Source organism: Rhinoraja longicauda, chromosome 23 (assembly GCF_053455715.1).
Source record: "Rhinoraja longicauda isolate Sanriku21f chromosome 23, sRhiLon1.1, whole genome shotgun sequence".
Taxonomy (NCBI): Eukaryota; Metazoa; Chordata; class Chondrichthyes; order Rajiformes; family Arhynchobatidae; genus Rhinoraja; species Rhinoraja longicauda.
In genome coordinates, this window is record NC_135975.1 from 17,140,252 (window position 1) to 17,157,209 (window position 16,958).

A 16,958-nucleotide genomic window follows, 5' to 3' on the forward strand; every position below is an offset into this window, starting at 1 on the left:
ACTTGAAAAAGTAAATGTTCTTTCCATGGAAGCTACCCGACTTGCTAGGGGTTTTCCAGCATTGTGCTTTGTCGCCAAGTTGCCAATGAAGAATGGATATCTTGGAGCTATCGTTGAGTCAGGGCTATTGGTCTCTTGTTCCCAGTCTGCGTCCCTCTTCCATGAACATGCCCTAAACTTAGTCGTTCATCATTGTGAGTTTCTGCTATTTGCACTTGTGTGTGGGGTTTTGATGAGATTCGCAATGTTAATATTTTTCTATACATGCAACAGCACTAATAGATACGGGGGGCTGGCGTAAGTCAGCGGTCAGACAGCATCTCTGGAGAGAAGGAATGTGTGATGTTTCGGGTCGAGACCCTTCTTCAGACTGGCCCGCTGAGTTCCTCCAGCATTTTGTGTCTATCTTCGGTTTAAACCAGCATTTGCAGTTCCTTCCTATACCTTAAATAGATCAGTTTTTTAAAATCCAAAGAAAGATCTGTTCTAAGGCAATGACAAATTCTCATGGCACCAGGCAGCCATTGTTTGATTAATGTGCCAAGATTCATGTGGAATTCTCAGAATGAATGCAATTTTGACTGCAATTTCCACCCACACCGTCAAATATTTAGGCAAAAGAAATGTGATCTTTTCCCCGCTGTGCTTAAATTGATTAGTGAGTGGCAACATTCCATGGAGGATGAGATAAGATTGTGGGTGAGGATGTGCTTCAGTGGTAAATTCCATTCTATGTTGCTTGCAAATCCCAGAGAACAGTTTTGTGGCCCAATAACAATAACTGTTTACGTATATGCTGTTATGTTTGTGTGCCATTGTATGTTCGTTTCTTAGTACTTGAACTGATGTACAGCACTTTGGTCAACGTGGGTTGTTTTTAAATGTGCTATACAAATAAAATTGACTTGACTTGAATACCAAGTGGGTGTACATCTCTGTGTAAGATAACACAAAAATAAATAATAATAAGTCTGAAGAACGGTCTCGACCCTAAACGTCACCCATTCCTTCTCTCCAGAGATGCTGCCTGTCCCGCTGAGTTACTCCAGCATTTTGTGATACCAAGGCTTTGAGTCTGGACAACTTTCTGAAATGCTGGATGCAGGTTTATTTTCCCCATTAAATTCCAGTTTCATCTGCACCTATAATTAAAACATTGATTTAAGCACACTGCACCACTCCAGTAAGACTGAGAATGATTTTAATCAGTTACTGAATTAGTTAGACACAAAAAGCTGGAGTAACTCAGCAGGACAGGCAGCGTCTCTGGAGAGTAGGAATGGGTCTCGGGTCAAGACCCTTCTTCAGACTGATGATTGTTGCCCAATTATAACTGGTACTCAAGAACACTGTTTTATTGTCCATTTACCTGGATTACGTAGCCAAAATACTGCACTTCAGCTACCATGGAATAAGAACTTTTCACTATCACTCGATCACCTAAAGTCAAACACAAATACATTCTCACAGTACTCCAATTAAATCATGTGAACAGCAAGACGATTGGACAAATAAGGCATTTAAAAAAATCCATCATATTCAGAATATGCCCCAAAATATTGCCCTGAAGTTTCAAAGGAATGCAGGCGTTTACATCCGTCAGGCAGAGTGATCGCGATTCCTGCAGATTCATGTCATGGAGTCATACAGTGTGGAAACAGGCCCTTCGGCCCAACTCAAACACATCGACCAACATGCTCCTTCTACACTACTCTCACTTGCCTGCGTTTGGCCCATATCCCTCCAAACCATTAGCCTTCAAGAATAACTCTCGACTCTCCACACAAGGGAATTAATATCCATGTTCCCCTCGGTTCCTTAAACGTTGCAATAGTCCCTGCCTCAACTACCTCCTCAGTCACAAAATTGAATACTTTTCCCCCCGAGAGGACTGTGCCACTCTGAATGGTCACCAGCAATGCAGCACCATCTTCCTGAACTGTCGTAGCACAATCAGGTGATCTGCAAGCGTGACCTTGCGATAGGTTAGACCAGGGTTGGTTTCAGCTACCCCATTCATTTCAATGGAGAGCATCAGCTGTGATGGATGGGCAAACCTTTTGGTGTTCACAGCCAATTTTCATACAATTAACCGACTTAGTGATTACGCACATTTTGAATTAAGTATTTTATATTTTTACATTTTAAAAGCATTAACAGATTTGAATATTATAAGTGTGCAAGTGTCCATCCTAACACATGGCATCCCTGTGTGGTATCTCAGCTGTACGGAGGCAGAGAGGAAAGCACTTCAGCGGGTAGTCCATAGAGCTCAGAAGACTATCGGAACACAGCTACCAGCCTTGGAGGGCATCTACAACACACGATGCCTCAGAAAAGCCACCAGCATCCACAAAGACACTTCACACCCCTGCAACAGTCTGTTCGAACTTCTACCATCGGGCAGACGATACAAGGCCTTGCGACGCCTGCACCTCCAGACTCAGGAACAGCTTCATCCCCAGGGCCATAGCTGCTATGAACCAGCTATGGGAGTTGACATTTGAGGTCAGGAAGCTTGGTGGTGGTGGGGAGGTCATCACAAATCAGCTGCTGCCTCCGCTGTCACTTAGGTTCAATTGTGCTGAGGATGTTTCCACTAGTGGGAGAGACTAGAGGTCGTAACCTCAGAATTAAAGGATGTTCCTTTATGGAGATGAGGAGCAATTTCTTTAGTCAGAGGGTGGTGAATCTGTGGAATTCTTTATCACAGAAGGCTGTGGAGGCAAAGTCGGTGGATATATTTAAGGCAGAGATAGATTCTTGATTAGTACAGGTGTCAGGGGTTATGGGGAGAAGGCAGGAGAATGGGGTTAGGAGGGAGAGCCATGATTGAATGGCAGAGTAGACTTGATGGGCCAAATGGCCTAATTCTACTCCTATCACATGATCTTAAGAATTCTGTCCTATTTCGTCCCAAAAAACCCTCAAGCCCAGGAATTAATGACCAACTCACCAATAATCACAGATGGTCTTCCTTCAACTAGCCCAGGCACCTCTAGAGCCAGGAAGTCTCCGAACTTTTTCAAAATCACTCCCATCATGTTGAACTCGCTTATCTCCAACTCGGCATTAACTTCTTCCAGCCACAGAAGTGTTGAAAAACGATTTTTATAGCTCGACATACTCAAAGGCTGGAAAGATTTTAAGTAACAAATTTTCACTTTAAAAGCAGGATATGTTTTCTTTTAAATCGAAAAAAGTAAGCAGAGCTACGAACCTCGGCAAGATTTGGCTCTATGGTGAGGACGTCAGCACCCTTACCAATGCATTCCTTCAGTCGCTCGGGTATGGGGTATTGTGGAATGAAGCTCGGTATGTGTCTTCTCGCAAGCCTAGACAGAATATACACAGTATTATAATAATAATAATAAACATTTATTTTATATAGCGCTTTTCCAAATGCTCAAAGACGCTTTACAAAAACAGTCATGACATAAAAACAAACAAACTGACAAACTGATGGAGAAGCGGCGAACAAATAGCGCCAGCGTCCTCTCACGTCAGGGTCCGGCAGTAGACAATAAAAACACAAGACACACAATTACAATTTAACACAAACAGCCATCACAGTGATTGCTCCAGGCACACCCTCACTGTGATGGAAGGCAAAGAAAAGTCTTATCTCCTCCTCATTCTTCTCCCGTGGTGCCACGAGGCGATCGAGGCTCCCGACTTTTGAAGCCCCCACTGGGCGATGGAAAGTCCCAGGGCCGAGCCGGGCAGGCCGATGAAGGTCCTGAGCCCCCACCGGGCGATGGAAAGTGCCGCGGCCGAGCCACGCAGGGCGATGAGGGGCCTGCGAGCGGGTCAATCAAACCTCGCGCTCCGGGGCGGTCGAAGCTGCTACGGCTGGAGCTCCCGAAAGCCGGTCGCCAGCCAGGGACCTGCGAACTCCCGATGTTGCGGTCGGCAGGGCCCACGGCCGAAGCCTCCGAGATGGTAAGTCCAGGCCCTGCGACCGGAGTCTTCAAGGTCGATCCCAGCTGGAGGCCGCCGACTCCACGGTGTTAGGCCGTAGCGCGAACGGAGATATGACACGGTAAAGGTCGCATCTCCGTTGAGGAGATTTGAAAAAAAGGTTTCCCCCACCCCCCACATATACAGAGTTAAAAATAAATCAAAACATACATTTAACGATAACAATAGACAAAAACAAAAACACAGAGAGACTGCCGGTGAGCCGCAGCTGCAGAACGCAGCCACGCCCCCAGAAATTATAAATTAGGACATCTGACACCCTACCTTCTGAAAGGGCTTTCCATTTGGATTTCCCCTCATGACATGCAGGAAAATAGCTGCAGATGCTGGTACAAATCGAAGGTATCACAAAATGCTGGAGTAACTCAGCAGGTCAGGCAGCATCTAGGAGAGGGGGAATGGGTGACGTTGCGGGTTGAGACCCTTCTTCAGGGTCTGAAGAAGGGTCTCAACCCGTAACGTCACCCATTCCTTCTCTCCTAGATGCTGCCTGACCTGCTGAGTTACTCCAGCATTTTGTGATCCCCTCATGACATGAAAGGTAGAAATAGTTTGTGTTGACTTTCAAAAATGAAGTATCGAGCTACGCATTCTCCATTTAAAATCTGCCTTTAAACTCATTTGCAAACATTGTAAATTTCTCGGGAGAAAAATGGGGAGAACGTACAAACTCCGTACAGATAGCACCCTTAGTCAGGATCAAACCCAGATGTCTGGCGCTGTAAGGCAGCAACTCTACCGCTTGAAAGTCAACACAAACGATTTCTATCTTCTATGTCATGAGGGGAAATCCAGATGGATAGGAAATAGAAAGCTCTTTCAGAAGCTAGGGTGCCAGCTGTCCCAGTTTTACATGGATCTGGTACACTGTAACATGATATCCCATCTCCTGGACTCAATACCCTTACCAATTAAGACAAGCATACCAAACGCCGTCTTCACCACCGTGTCTACCTATGAACCCACTTTCAGGGGACTGTGTACGTATACCCTAGGATATCTCTCCTCTGCAATACTTGTGTGATCGGCAAACTCATTGATCAAAACTGGATCCATCTTACCTGTACTTGATCCCTCATCATTAGCCTCCAAGAATAACTCTTGACTCTCCACACAAGGGAATTAATATCCAACCTGAACAACCTGCTAAACATTTTATATTGCAATAAGATCACTTCTAATTCTTCTAAACACCAGAGAACGTAAGACCACCCTACCCAGTCTCTCTAGAAGCGCTGCAATTCCTCAAATCAAATTTATAAACCACACGCTGCAAAGTACTCTTATACGCGGCGCATTTTTTTGCAAAATATTTCATGGCACCTTTTAGGATATTGCACTGTTACTATCGTGGCGGCGTTGGTTTCCTTTTGATTGGTTTGATGTGGCCTGTGTTGTGCGGGATAATACTGTGACCTTGGTGCAAGGAGTGATTCCTCATCAGTGATCACGTCTACCATCACATAGCGACCTATCATAAAGTTGTCAAAATAGAACAGGAGAAGATCTCTGCAACGACCAGGATTTCTGTTTGAGAAAAAAAATATATATATTTATTTAGAAACAGCAGAAACAAAAAGAGAAAATTGCTGTCATGTGTTCCAAGAATTTTAATTTCATGTAAAATCTTAAAAATCCAATGCTATCACAAGTAACTGCAGTAACAATATATTATACCAATTCCCTTTAAATTCATACTTTGGAAATCTATTACACTTTGTTTAAAAATGTCCACGTGATGTATGTAAAGAAAGGAACTATATCTTGGATCAAAAAGGCATGTGTAAAAGGGTAAAATTGGCAAGTGCTTTCACATGGTGTGACACCATTTTTGATCACCTCCATTAGTTGCATCCAATATTGTTTATGAAATAAAATTACAGTTTGCTACTCTTTAAAGCTACAGATACTGATCAGCATATTAAAGCTCTTTTCAGCAATGCAATATTTCCAATAAATAGATTCTTACTTCGCTTCACAAGTTAGGTTTATGCAGGCCTTTCCACCAGGAGATATTTGATGTGCTCCTTCACCAATTTCTGTATCCGTATTGAGGTGCAGGTTTATCTTCTCAGTAGGATGGTTAGCTTGTGGACAATTTATTTGATTACTCATACTCTCTGATGCTTGTGGCATGTCCTTCAGCAATTTAGCCAGAGTACTTAGTGAATCATTTGCCAGATCTTTGCCGGAAGTTCTTTCACAAAGTGTTGGTCCCTGTGTGTGAATGACAGTTGCAGAGGGGAAATGAGAATCTGCCTGAGCCATTGTTCTGGGAAGAGGAGAGGCAAGGTTTTTAGACAACGACTGGGACCCCGCCATATCACATCCTGAAACTATTTCACAGAGTCCCTGTTGTTGCTTGTCTTTGAAGGAGAATGTGGCTGGAACCATTTGCACTGATGCCAAAAAGAACTGATTTTCTCTTTCCCACCCAGCCATTGAATAATGCCGAAGGGTCTGGTTCTCTTTCCCTTTGTTCCTAAAGTTAAAAAAAAAAAAATCACAGATAAATAATGCAGAATAAAACCAAATATGCTTTAATGCCATTACTTCCACTGTTAACAGAACCTAGTCATAAATCAATAACTTTCAGACTCAAGTCACAGTATTTTTTTTTAAATACACCCACTGCCACTCAAATTGGACTTGGTAAGTTCTTCCTTCTCAGCTTCCATTTTAGGAACCACAATTAACACTCAAATCTTCTGCCAACAGAATGCTCTGCTCCTGGAGTGGCGCAGTAGTGCAGTTATTAAAGCTGCTGCCCCAGCCATAGGAACCTGTTGTCTGTGCTGAGTTTGCACCTTCACCACATGGCTATGTGGGATACGGTGGGTAGAACACTCCAATCAAAAGTGATAGGAGCAGAATTAGGCCATCAGCCCATCAACTCTAGTTCGCCAGTCAATCATGGCTGATATATCTCCCCCCCCCCCCCAACTCCATTCATGTTACAGCCGACCGCACCTTATATTTGATTACATTATTTCTTTTATTTTTTTAAAACGGCACTTGCAATATGTTAGCTCTCATTGCTGTGCAATAACTTGCTGTCTTGATTGCACTGTACACTGCCTCGACCGTGTTGTAGTTGTTTTGTCTATATTGTATTGGAGGTCAGTTTGTTTGATTCAGTAGATTAGGTTTAGCTTGTTATGGATAGAGGTTTGTCCTTTGTACTGTCTGCTGTGTGTGATTGCATCATCTGGACTGCTTTAATTTCGCTGTACTTTGTGTAGTGACAATAAAGGTTTTTTACAATTTACAATTTACAATTCTCCTGCCTTCTCCCATAACCCCGGACACCCGTGCTAATTAAGAATATATCTCTCTGCTTTAAAAATATCCATTGAGGGCCTCCACAGCCTTCTGTGGCAAAGAATTCCAGATTTACTACCCTGACTACCGAAACTATTTGGGGGCCTATAGTACAATTCCAAATCATCCCCTTTATTGCTCAGCTCCTCCCATACAGCCTCACTGTACAGGCACTTCGAATTACTGCCATAATAGTAACCATTTGATAATAGGCCTCCTCCATAGGAATGGAAACAAGTGAATGAAATCTAGAATAAGTACCAGGAAGGTCAAGATTTTCCTCGAAGAAATAATTCCAGATGATACTTCCTGACCTGCTGGAAGAGCATCAGTTCTGCCTACCAGACCCAAACACAGTCTGAAGAAGGGTCTCGACCTAAAACGTCACCCATTCCTTCTCTCCAGAGAGGTTGCCTGTCCCGCTGAGTTACTCCAGCTTTTTGTGTCTATCCTAGGCCCAAACACATTTTGTTTATCTGCACAATCCTAGATTAATGGACATTCACTTCCGATTATTCAGTGCAGTGTGCACAGAAGTGTTGGCAATTTATTCACTCATTGTGCAAACATATTCAATTCACTTCCGTCTCTGCAAACCTGCAATAACATTTTATTTTTTAAGTGTCTTTTTCAAATAAAAGTGAATGTGAATCATTACTAAAGATTTCAACTATTTCACTTAGTCAAAGCAAAACCCTGCCAATGCAGGTAATGCTTATACCCAAAACACAAATCATATGAGGGGACACGATGATGGGTTTCCCACAGATAACAAACATATAAACTTACTCAATCCACACCATCAAGTCTTTTCTCTCCCCATTCTTCATAGTACCAAAGTCAAGATTCCTTGTAAATTCCAGTCCTCCTTTGTCAGAGAATAATTCCAAATCAATTTGTTCAAGATTTTTATTGTTTATTGCCAGCACTGGAAAACTGAAAGAGATTTTAGAATTGGAAGGTGTAATTATTTCCCATTCTGTGCATTCCCACTACCTGCACCACAATGAACAGGTTGGTCTTCATCAGACACGAAACGGAAATAAAATTTGCTTAATTTATATTTGGTAAATTTAAACAGCAGCAAAGTTCGTTTGTTTTTTTGGTTTACCATGGGGGATTACAAACTCTGTTTTCTAGTCCTTTTCCAGTAATGTGTTTATATCAGGTTCATTCCACATTTGATCCACCCCACCATCGGTAGATGAGAGAGCAAGGATTTTAGGTATTAATTTGTGTCTTGCCAGTTCATTTAAAGAACAGCAAATTCTTCTATTTTGCCTGGTATGATCTATCACCATTTGTTATTTTTGAGTTTAGTTTTTCCAAACACTGCTGCTGCTGAAATATAGATTAACAATGGAAGAAAATGCATTAAAAAATTCAGAACTTGAGCATTTAGAACTAAGGTAGCCAATCTCCAGAATTCTGTGCCAAGATCAGTATTTAATTACAGTTTGTAGTTCATCTAAGCTTATTGTTCTAACATGTTCTACTAAAGACTTTTCCCATATTCTTGATTTATCAGGTGAAGTCGGATCTGAATAATACTTAATACATTCAAGAGAGAGCTAGATAGAGCTCTTAAGGATAGCGGAGTCAGGGGGTATGGGGAGAAGGCAGGAACGGGGTACTGATTGAGAATGATCAGCCATGATCACATTGAATGGCGGTGCTGGCTCGAAGGGCCGAATGGCCTACTCCTGCACCTATTGTCTATTGTCTATTAATCTGCGTTCAAGTGAAATTGAATGTTATCCTGTTTCTTTGACCATGTTCAACAATCATTTCCCACGCAGCTGTGCAAAAGCTGCCTTGTTGGAGAAGGGCAAAGACTTAAAGCTTGTTTGCTATTTACTCTGTAGCCAGATAGCCAACCAACATTCACTACATAGAGGACACTTTGACATGGCACTTGAGAGTGACCAGGAGGAGGAAAATTATCAAGAAATTAAATAATGTGATGCAGAGAGGAATGACACGTTTAATTCTAAAATCAGTCTCTCATCACACGGAGAGATGGAGGACTGAATTTGTTTTAAAATTACAGATTGTGATTACAGCTCACCTCTCTTGCTCTGCAGGTGCAATGCATATAGCTCTCCACTGGTGCAGAGATTGACTACTCTCAACAGCCACAAGGTTTACCACATCATTCTTTCTTGGAACATAATTGAGGGGTAGCTGGAGAGACTCAAGAGTGAAGAATATGGCATCATCCACCACACCACTCCGATGAAGTATGCGAGTTATTGGAACCTTAACACAAATACAGCGAAATAAAAAAGGCAGAATGTTTAATCTGTACAGGAAAACCACAAGAATATCAAGAGTTTCTGTTTATCCTACGCTCAAGTTTAAAGAGAAAATTAAAAATATTGTTACAATATAGTCACTATAAATCATAGTGGGCATCTTGAGCGGAACATAAACATGAGAGCAAAGGTTGATCTGACAAATGACAGTGTTTGTTGTGCTACTTGCAAAAAAGGAAGAGATGAGTTAAAAGAAGAACATAGCTGATGCCAGCAAGTATGTGATTATAGAAAAGGAAGTTGAGGAATATGGTGCATGCACTTGGCATTTGCAAATAGCGTCACCATAAACACAAACAAAAATGAGCAAAAACATTTTACACAAGGCAATTCAAGGAAAAACAGAAATTGAAATGAAAATTTTCTCGTCCCTAAAGTGCAAGTTTGTTTAAATCACTCACGTTGTCTATTCTTTTATATCTAAGTGGCCTCACGGAGGAAGCGTGACTTTTCCACGTTGTCTGTTCAATGAAATATTGTGCTTTAATCCAGTCACCTACAAAGGGTTGAAAACCTGCACAAATCCAGCAGAGGAAAAATATCAAGAGAGGGCAGCAAGACAAGGTAAAAATGCCAATAAACGCACATTAAATAACTATCATTCTGCACAGAATTATTTAGCAGATTCACCTCTATTTAAAATAAAAGCACACTGCCCACATCACACGGAAATCAGTCCACAATCTAGAGATGGCAGAGTGTTTCACTGATTAGTTGGGTGCATGTTTGGAGTTCCAAATTGCCAAATCTTGCATTGCCTGTCCAGCAGAGGGCGATGGCAGCACGTTTGACTCAGTATTTGCCTCGGTAGAATGAAACTTAAGCCGAAGAGATGGTCTGGGATCCACTGATCTCTCTGGCCTGGCTTGAGCTGCATGTTGTGCAGTAGACTTCTATTTCCAGCAAGGGGGTGGGAGGGGGTCGTGAGGTCATAAGTGATTGATGTAGAATTAGGCCATTCGGCCCATCAAGTCAATTCAGCCGTTCAATCATGGCTAATCTATCTCTCCCTCCTAACCCCATTCTGCTGCCTACGCCCCGTAACCCCTGACACCCGTACTAATCAAGAATTTATATATCTCTGCCTTAGAATATCCATTGACTTGGCCTCCACAGCTGTCTGTGGCAATGAATTCCACAGATTCACCACCCACTGACAAAATAAATTTCTCCTCATCTCCTTCCTAAACGAATGTCCTTTAATTCTGAGGCTATGACCTCTAGTCCTAGACCCTCCCACCAGTGGAAACATCCTCTCCACATCCACGCAATCCAAGCCTTTCACTATTCGGTAAGTTTCAATGAGGTCCCCCCTCGTCCTTCTAAACGCCAACGAATTCATGCCCAATGCCATCGTGTTCATCATACGTTAGCCCACCCATTCCTGGGGGCGGGGGCGTTACTTGATAAGGTGTAAGGTACAATTGCAACAGATGTTCTTCAGCTGAAATGAACATCGGCACAAAATCCGATCAACTCAAGTGGTTTTCCAGCAATGGTCAAGTATGTTCTGCTACATGCCTAATGAAATCAAAGCTTATCAGATGAAGTACTACCACACAGCAATTATTTTCACCAACGTAATACGTGACATATTGACAATCATCCACAGACAATTTATTAAAGTTGGATCTTTTGAACATTTACCTTTTTAACGAGTGGACCCCCAACTGTTACGGAGCAAAACTGGTGTGCCGCATGTGGTATTTTATTAAAAGAAAATGCTGTATTTTTACCTTCACAAACATTGTCCATGGTAAAATAAGTGCTTTCATTAATGTAGCCATCATCATTGGTACACAAAGTTATCATGCCAATCAGGTTGTGAGCCTCCATTTGGTCTGAAGGATCTGAATATAGTGTACAGATGCCATCGTCATCCCACTGATTAGTTACTAGCTCCACCTGGAATTAAAAGTATAATAGCAGTAGAAATACTCTGTTTTGAACATTTGGACAACTTAGGTGTTACATTTCAGAAGCACTAACATGGGCAGTACCTACACAGTGAACAGCAAGGCTCTGGGGTATGTAATAGAGCAGAGGGATCTAAGCATACAGGTACATAGGTCTTATCATGAATCTATATAATGTAAATAGTTCATATCCCTCTAAACATGTCCTATCCATGTACCTATCTAAATGTTTCTTAAACGTTGCAAGAGTACCTGCCTCAGCTACCTCATCCAGCAGCTCGTTCTACACACCCACCACCCTTTGCGTGAAAATGTTACTCCTCAGGTTCCAATCAAATCTTTCATGTAATTAAACGTTACATGATACATGAAATATTCTGTAATATCTAACCAGGTGCACTGACAATGCCGAGATCCTTACCTCTATACTGTGTTACATTTGCAATCCAAGAATTAAAAGCAGTGAGATAATGTTACAACATTTAAAGTCTGCTTTGCAGTGGAGTTCTGTTTTATCTGAATGAAATACCCAATCAGTAGATCGCACCCTACCTTGATTGCTTTCCATCCTCCGTAAGGGTCGCTCTTTTGGGCCAGTATGTTCACCTTCTGGCCCACCTGCAAAGGCACGCCTCCCAGCACCTCATTAGACGTGAAATAGATGGAGTCGTCAACTAAACCGTATTTATCACAAAACCTGGTCACGGTACCTCCAAACACATTTTTGTACTCTAAAATGGTAAAACAATGTTTCAGAAGTTTCGTATATGACTTCTATCGCCCACTTATATTGGTACAAGGATGGGAGAGGATATTTGATATCTTGCACTGGATTAGGCTAATTTAATGTTGAAAATTCATCGGCATGCTGTATTTCTCAAATTAATTACCCTAATTACAAATTATTTAGCTTTTGGAATAGGTTTTTGGAATACTTAGGAATTTGAATTGCCTATTGGTATTTCTACCATAATCAATAGTCGGCCAGCTAACCTACAAATCCACACGCCTTTGAGATTTGGGAAGAAAACGGCGCACTTGGAGGAAATCCAAGCAATCACAGGGGGAGTTGGGAAGTCTTTGAAACAAAAGCAACATTTTCTGATTCTGCTGTAACGAATTTAAAAAAAAACCCAGTAATAGACAAATCCAGTGTTCACGTCCTAACTTTGCATTTCCTGATCCAATCCAAGAGTTCACAGCTACAATAAGGTGAGCACAAGATGACTGTGAAACCCTCAATGTTCAATGACTCAAATAAGACCAACAAATCTTGTGCCAATGAAGAACAGATGACGACAACAAAGATACCATGCGTGACAAATAACCCAATGACAATGACAATCCATTAAATAAAAGTAACTCCTTTCCGAGTGGAACTATTAACTTTGGTTCATGGAAAATGAAGCAGTAACAGCTGTGCACTGTTAAACAATGAGACTTTTTTTCTACATAAATGAGGTAAAAGGAACTGTGGACCAGTACCTCATCGAAACTTGCTGCCTTCAACCTAATCGCCATGAGGGAAAAAGGAAATCAGGTGTATATGTACTTTACCATTCAAATTACATTTGACTACCTGACAGAAAATGTTTGCCTAAACTGTGTTGTTGATAATCATAGTCTTACGGTGTGGAAACAGGCCCTTCGGCCCAACGTGTCCCTTCTACATTACTCCCATCTGCCTGCATTTAGCTCATATCCCTCTAAATCTGGCCTATCCATGTACCCATCTAAATGTTTCTTAAAAGTAGCGATAGTACCTGCCTCAACTACCTCCTCTGGCAGCTCATTCCATATACCTACCACCCTTTGCATGGAAAAGTGACCCCTCAGATTCCTATTCAATCTTTCCCCTCACTTTAAACCCATGTCCTCTGGTTCTCGATTCCCCTACTCTGGGCAAGAGACTCAATGAACATTAAGTTTCAAAACAACTCTCATCATATTAGGAATCTAAGAGCACTGAGAAACTTGGACTAAATGCAAAAAATTGCAAATATCACATGTGATATATATTCAGAAACTAAGGGCAGCACAGTGGTACAGCTGATAGAGCTGCTGCCTCACAGCACCAGAGACCTGGATTCAATCATGGCCTCCGGTGCTGCCCGTGTGGAGTTTGTACGTTCCCCCTGTGACTGCTTGAATTTTCACCAAGTGCACCAGTTTCTTCCCAAATCCCAAAGAAGTGTGAATTTGTAGGTTAGCTGGCCAATTATTGAATATGGTAAAAATACCAATAGGCAATTCAAATTCCTAAGTATTCCAAAAACTTATACCAAAAGCTAAATGATTTGTAGTGTAATTAATTTGATAAATACAGCATGCCTAGGAATTTTCAACTTTAATCCAGTGCAAGATATCACATATCCTCTCCCATCCTTGTATCAATATAATTAGACATATTCTTGTTCTCTCCAAGACTATGTGCTGAAACCCACCATATAATCAATGCCAATTCTGTACATAACCCAGGACACATAAAGTTGAAGAAAGGTCCGGAGTGGCAGTAGGTTATCGAAAACAATGTAGGTCTCAGTCGCTATTGATATTAACATGCAACTACCATCAATGCAGTGAAAGGGTTAACCAGTGAGAGGGGTAACTTTTAGGTAATCAAGTCTGAAAACAGCTAGATTTCAATAATAGCGACATCCTCACATACGTAACCGATTTCATTCTTTGAAACTACGAGTCACATTCTCCATTAATCGCAAGAATGTTGAGTAAATTCCAGTACCTGCTGCTTCATATTTATCCTGTTCCAAGTCTTCATCAACTTTTCTCAACAAGAGGGTGGCAGCTTTCATCAGAAGTGACAGCATCGTAGTATTTCCTCACGTTATCACAATTTGATAGAAAGAATTAATACGGAAAAAAACACAGCCTGCTTGGATGTGCTTTCATAGGTAATCAACACAGCAAAAAGTTCCGCAGATGCAGGTGACCTGATGAATCTGTACAAGAAAATGCTTTAGAAAAATAGTGAACACGGCCTCATTAATTTAGCAGCAGGAGGAGTTAAGAATGTTAATATACTTATTGTCCTTTAACAAACAGATGAGATTTAAGGCAGTTCAGTTAAGTCAAACACAAGAGGTCTGGACATCTGGACATGATAACAATATATTTTAAGAATGATTATTTAAAGAAAATTGTTAATTACACCAAACAATTTTTTCTGCAGCAACTATGTATTTAGTGTCAGGTGAAATAAACTGGAGGATGTGGTCTAACTTCATTCTACAGTGAAGTTTTTATTTGAAGAGTTAAATTCCAAACAAATTAGGAAAGTCAATTAATTTGATAATATTTTTCAACTTGGCATATAGAAATGTTACCAGTTAGAGACACAGACCTGAGCCTTCCTTTGGCCAACAGGCAACTTAATTATACTATTCATACCTCCCTTCCAAACGTGCTTATTAAAATTTGGGCATTGTCCTAACTCAGTAATATAACACACCTAGAGACATTTACCAAAAATATAATCAAAAAGATAAGTTTTAATCTCAAGTTAAGGTAGAGAATGAGAAAGGGAATGATGTACCCGAAACTGTCCAATCCCAAAGTTACAACTATCCATGGAAGAATTGGAGGAGTGCAAGACTAGAGGCCAGATATAAAAGCAAATTGAATTAAAATTAAAGAGTTAAAAGTGGAGGCATGACGAGACTCACTGTCTAATTTAACTTGTTCAATGGAGAGAAATATAGTTAATGAGCCTTTTTAAGGCAAAAGGGTTGAGGCAGGCACTATCACAACTTTTAAAAGACATTTGGACAGGTACATGGATAGGAAAGAATAAGAATGGTGCAGCCAAACATAGGCAGATGGGACTAGTTTAGATGGGACATCTTGGTCAGCATGGGCAAGTTGAACCAAGGGAGTTTGTTTCCATGATGTAAGACTATAACTACCTAGAGGCTGGTTAGAAGCAAGTTGAAACAGGAAACTACAGCACACAGTAAAGTGAACATACTAAATAAACAAAAAACAAATACACCTGGTCTGATTCAGGGCCCTAACTAGCCAGAAAATGTCAAATGACTAAATAAAGATAACATAAGAGTACTTGGCATTATATTTAGTACGTAATAAATTCAAATGTTGAATTTAATACTGCTCCAAGATATTTGCAACTGTAGACGAAACCTGATCGGAAAACACGTTGCTTCATTACAGCATCTTAACTGCACACTATTTTAAACAGCCCCACTTCACATAATCATAAAATACCTATTCAACAATTAAATATGCTCATGATGCAGCGACGATGACACTGAAATCATATTTTAAACGCTAACAATTTCGATCAAAATGTTTTCTGACATTTGCATCAGCATGTCTTAATCCGTCTACAATACATAACTTCATACGAGTTACTTTTTGCAAGCATGCGTCAGGCCTGCAAGAAGGGAGGGGGTTTTAAATGAAGAGGTGGTGAGCTTCTTAATGTAACACGCACGCAAATGCAGTCACTGTTTGGTGGGGGTGGGGGGGGGCTTTGTGCTGGGCGTGGAGTGGTGCAAATTGAAGGTTATATATAGAGTGAGAGAGAGATATATAAATGTCTGATAAGTGTAAGGAGGCATTAGCACTAGCAGCACTGGCACTAGTACCGGCACTGGCACTGGCACTGGCACCAGCACTAGCAGCAGCATCGGCATTGGCACTAGCACTGGCATTAGCAGCATTGGCATTGGCACTAGCACTGGCATTGGCACTAGCACTGGCATTAGCAGCAGCACTAGCAACACCCCTTGCATTGCACCTGCACACTCTGCTCGGGTGCCGGCGCCTCCTGCAGCTCACCTGTCCCGCACGCGGCCCGCCGGCCCGTGACGCCACAAAGGCCGGGGCACTGTCGCGCGCAGACCGCTCCCGGGGCCGGGGCCGGGGCCTGGTCAGGCACGTGGAGCATCCACACCCCAGCCTTTGCACTTTGCAGCAAGAGTGCTATTCAATGCATTGCCTACATTCCTCTTTTTGAAAAAAAAAAACAACAAATTTCACGTTTCTATTCAATTTGATTGGGGATGAGTATTTTTTTTAAAAATGCCACTTAACTTGTAGGATAACCATTTTTTTTAAAAAGTTGCTGTAAACACTGGATCACTGGTGTACATAATCTGCCATTCAGACCCAGTCTGCTTTATGTGTGAAGCCAAGGCCACAGCATTGGAGATGAGTGGGGTTGAGAGGGAAAAATTAGATTAGCCAGCAGTAGAGTTGCTGTCATAAGATCATAAGCTCATAAGTAATAGGAGAAGAATTGGGCCATTCGACTCGTCAACTTTATTCTGCCATTCAATCATGGCTGATCTATCTCCTTCCTCACCCCATTCTCTTGCTTTCTCCCCATCGACCCTGATACTCCCTACAGCACCAGAGTCCTGGGTTCGATCCTGACAGTTTGTAC

At 41.6% G+C, this 16,958-nt stretch overlaps 1 protein-coding gene across 1 annotated transcript in view; it reads right to left on the bottom strand.

Annotated features, from left to right (window-relative positions):
• The window catches only part of mov10l1 (Mov10 like RNA helicase 1), a 33,701-nt gene extending 19,340 nt beyond the window's left edge, over nucleotides 1-14,361 (bottom strand). Inside the window, exons 1-11 of the mRNA XM_078420155.1 lie at nucleotides 14,277-14,361; nucleotides 12,086-12,264; nucleotides 11,354-11,522; nucleotides 10,019-10,131; nucleotides 9,371-9,561; nucleotides 8,092-8,238; nucleotides 5,951-6,463; nucleotides 5,305-5,508; nucleotides 3,221-3,335; nucleotides 2,957-3,134; nucleotides 1,370-1,440 (exon numbers count right to left, since the gene is read on the bottom strand). Coding sequence (XP_078276281.1) covers nucleotides 1,370-1,440; nucleotides 2,957-3,134; nucleotides 3,221-3,335; nucleotides 5,305-5,508; nucleotides 5,951-6,463; nucleotides 8,092-8,238; nucleotides 9,371-9,561; nucleotides 10,019-10,131; nucleotides 11,354-11,522; nucleotides 12,086-12,264; nucleotides 14,277-14,361 — 1,965 coding nt within the window. The remainder of the gene's footprint in view (nucleotides 1-1,369; nucleotides 1,441-2,956; nucleotides 3,135-3,220; nucleotides 3,336-5,304; nucleotides 5,509-5,950; nucleotides 6,464-8,091; nucleotides 8,239-9,370; nucleotides 9,562-10,018; nucleotides 10,132-11,353; nucleotides 11,523-12,085; nucleotides 12,265-14,276) is intronic.
• Nucleotides 14,362-16,958: the final 2,597 nt, after the last annotated feature.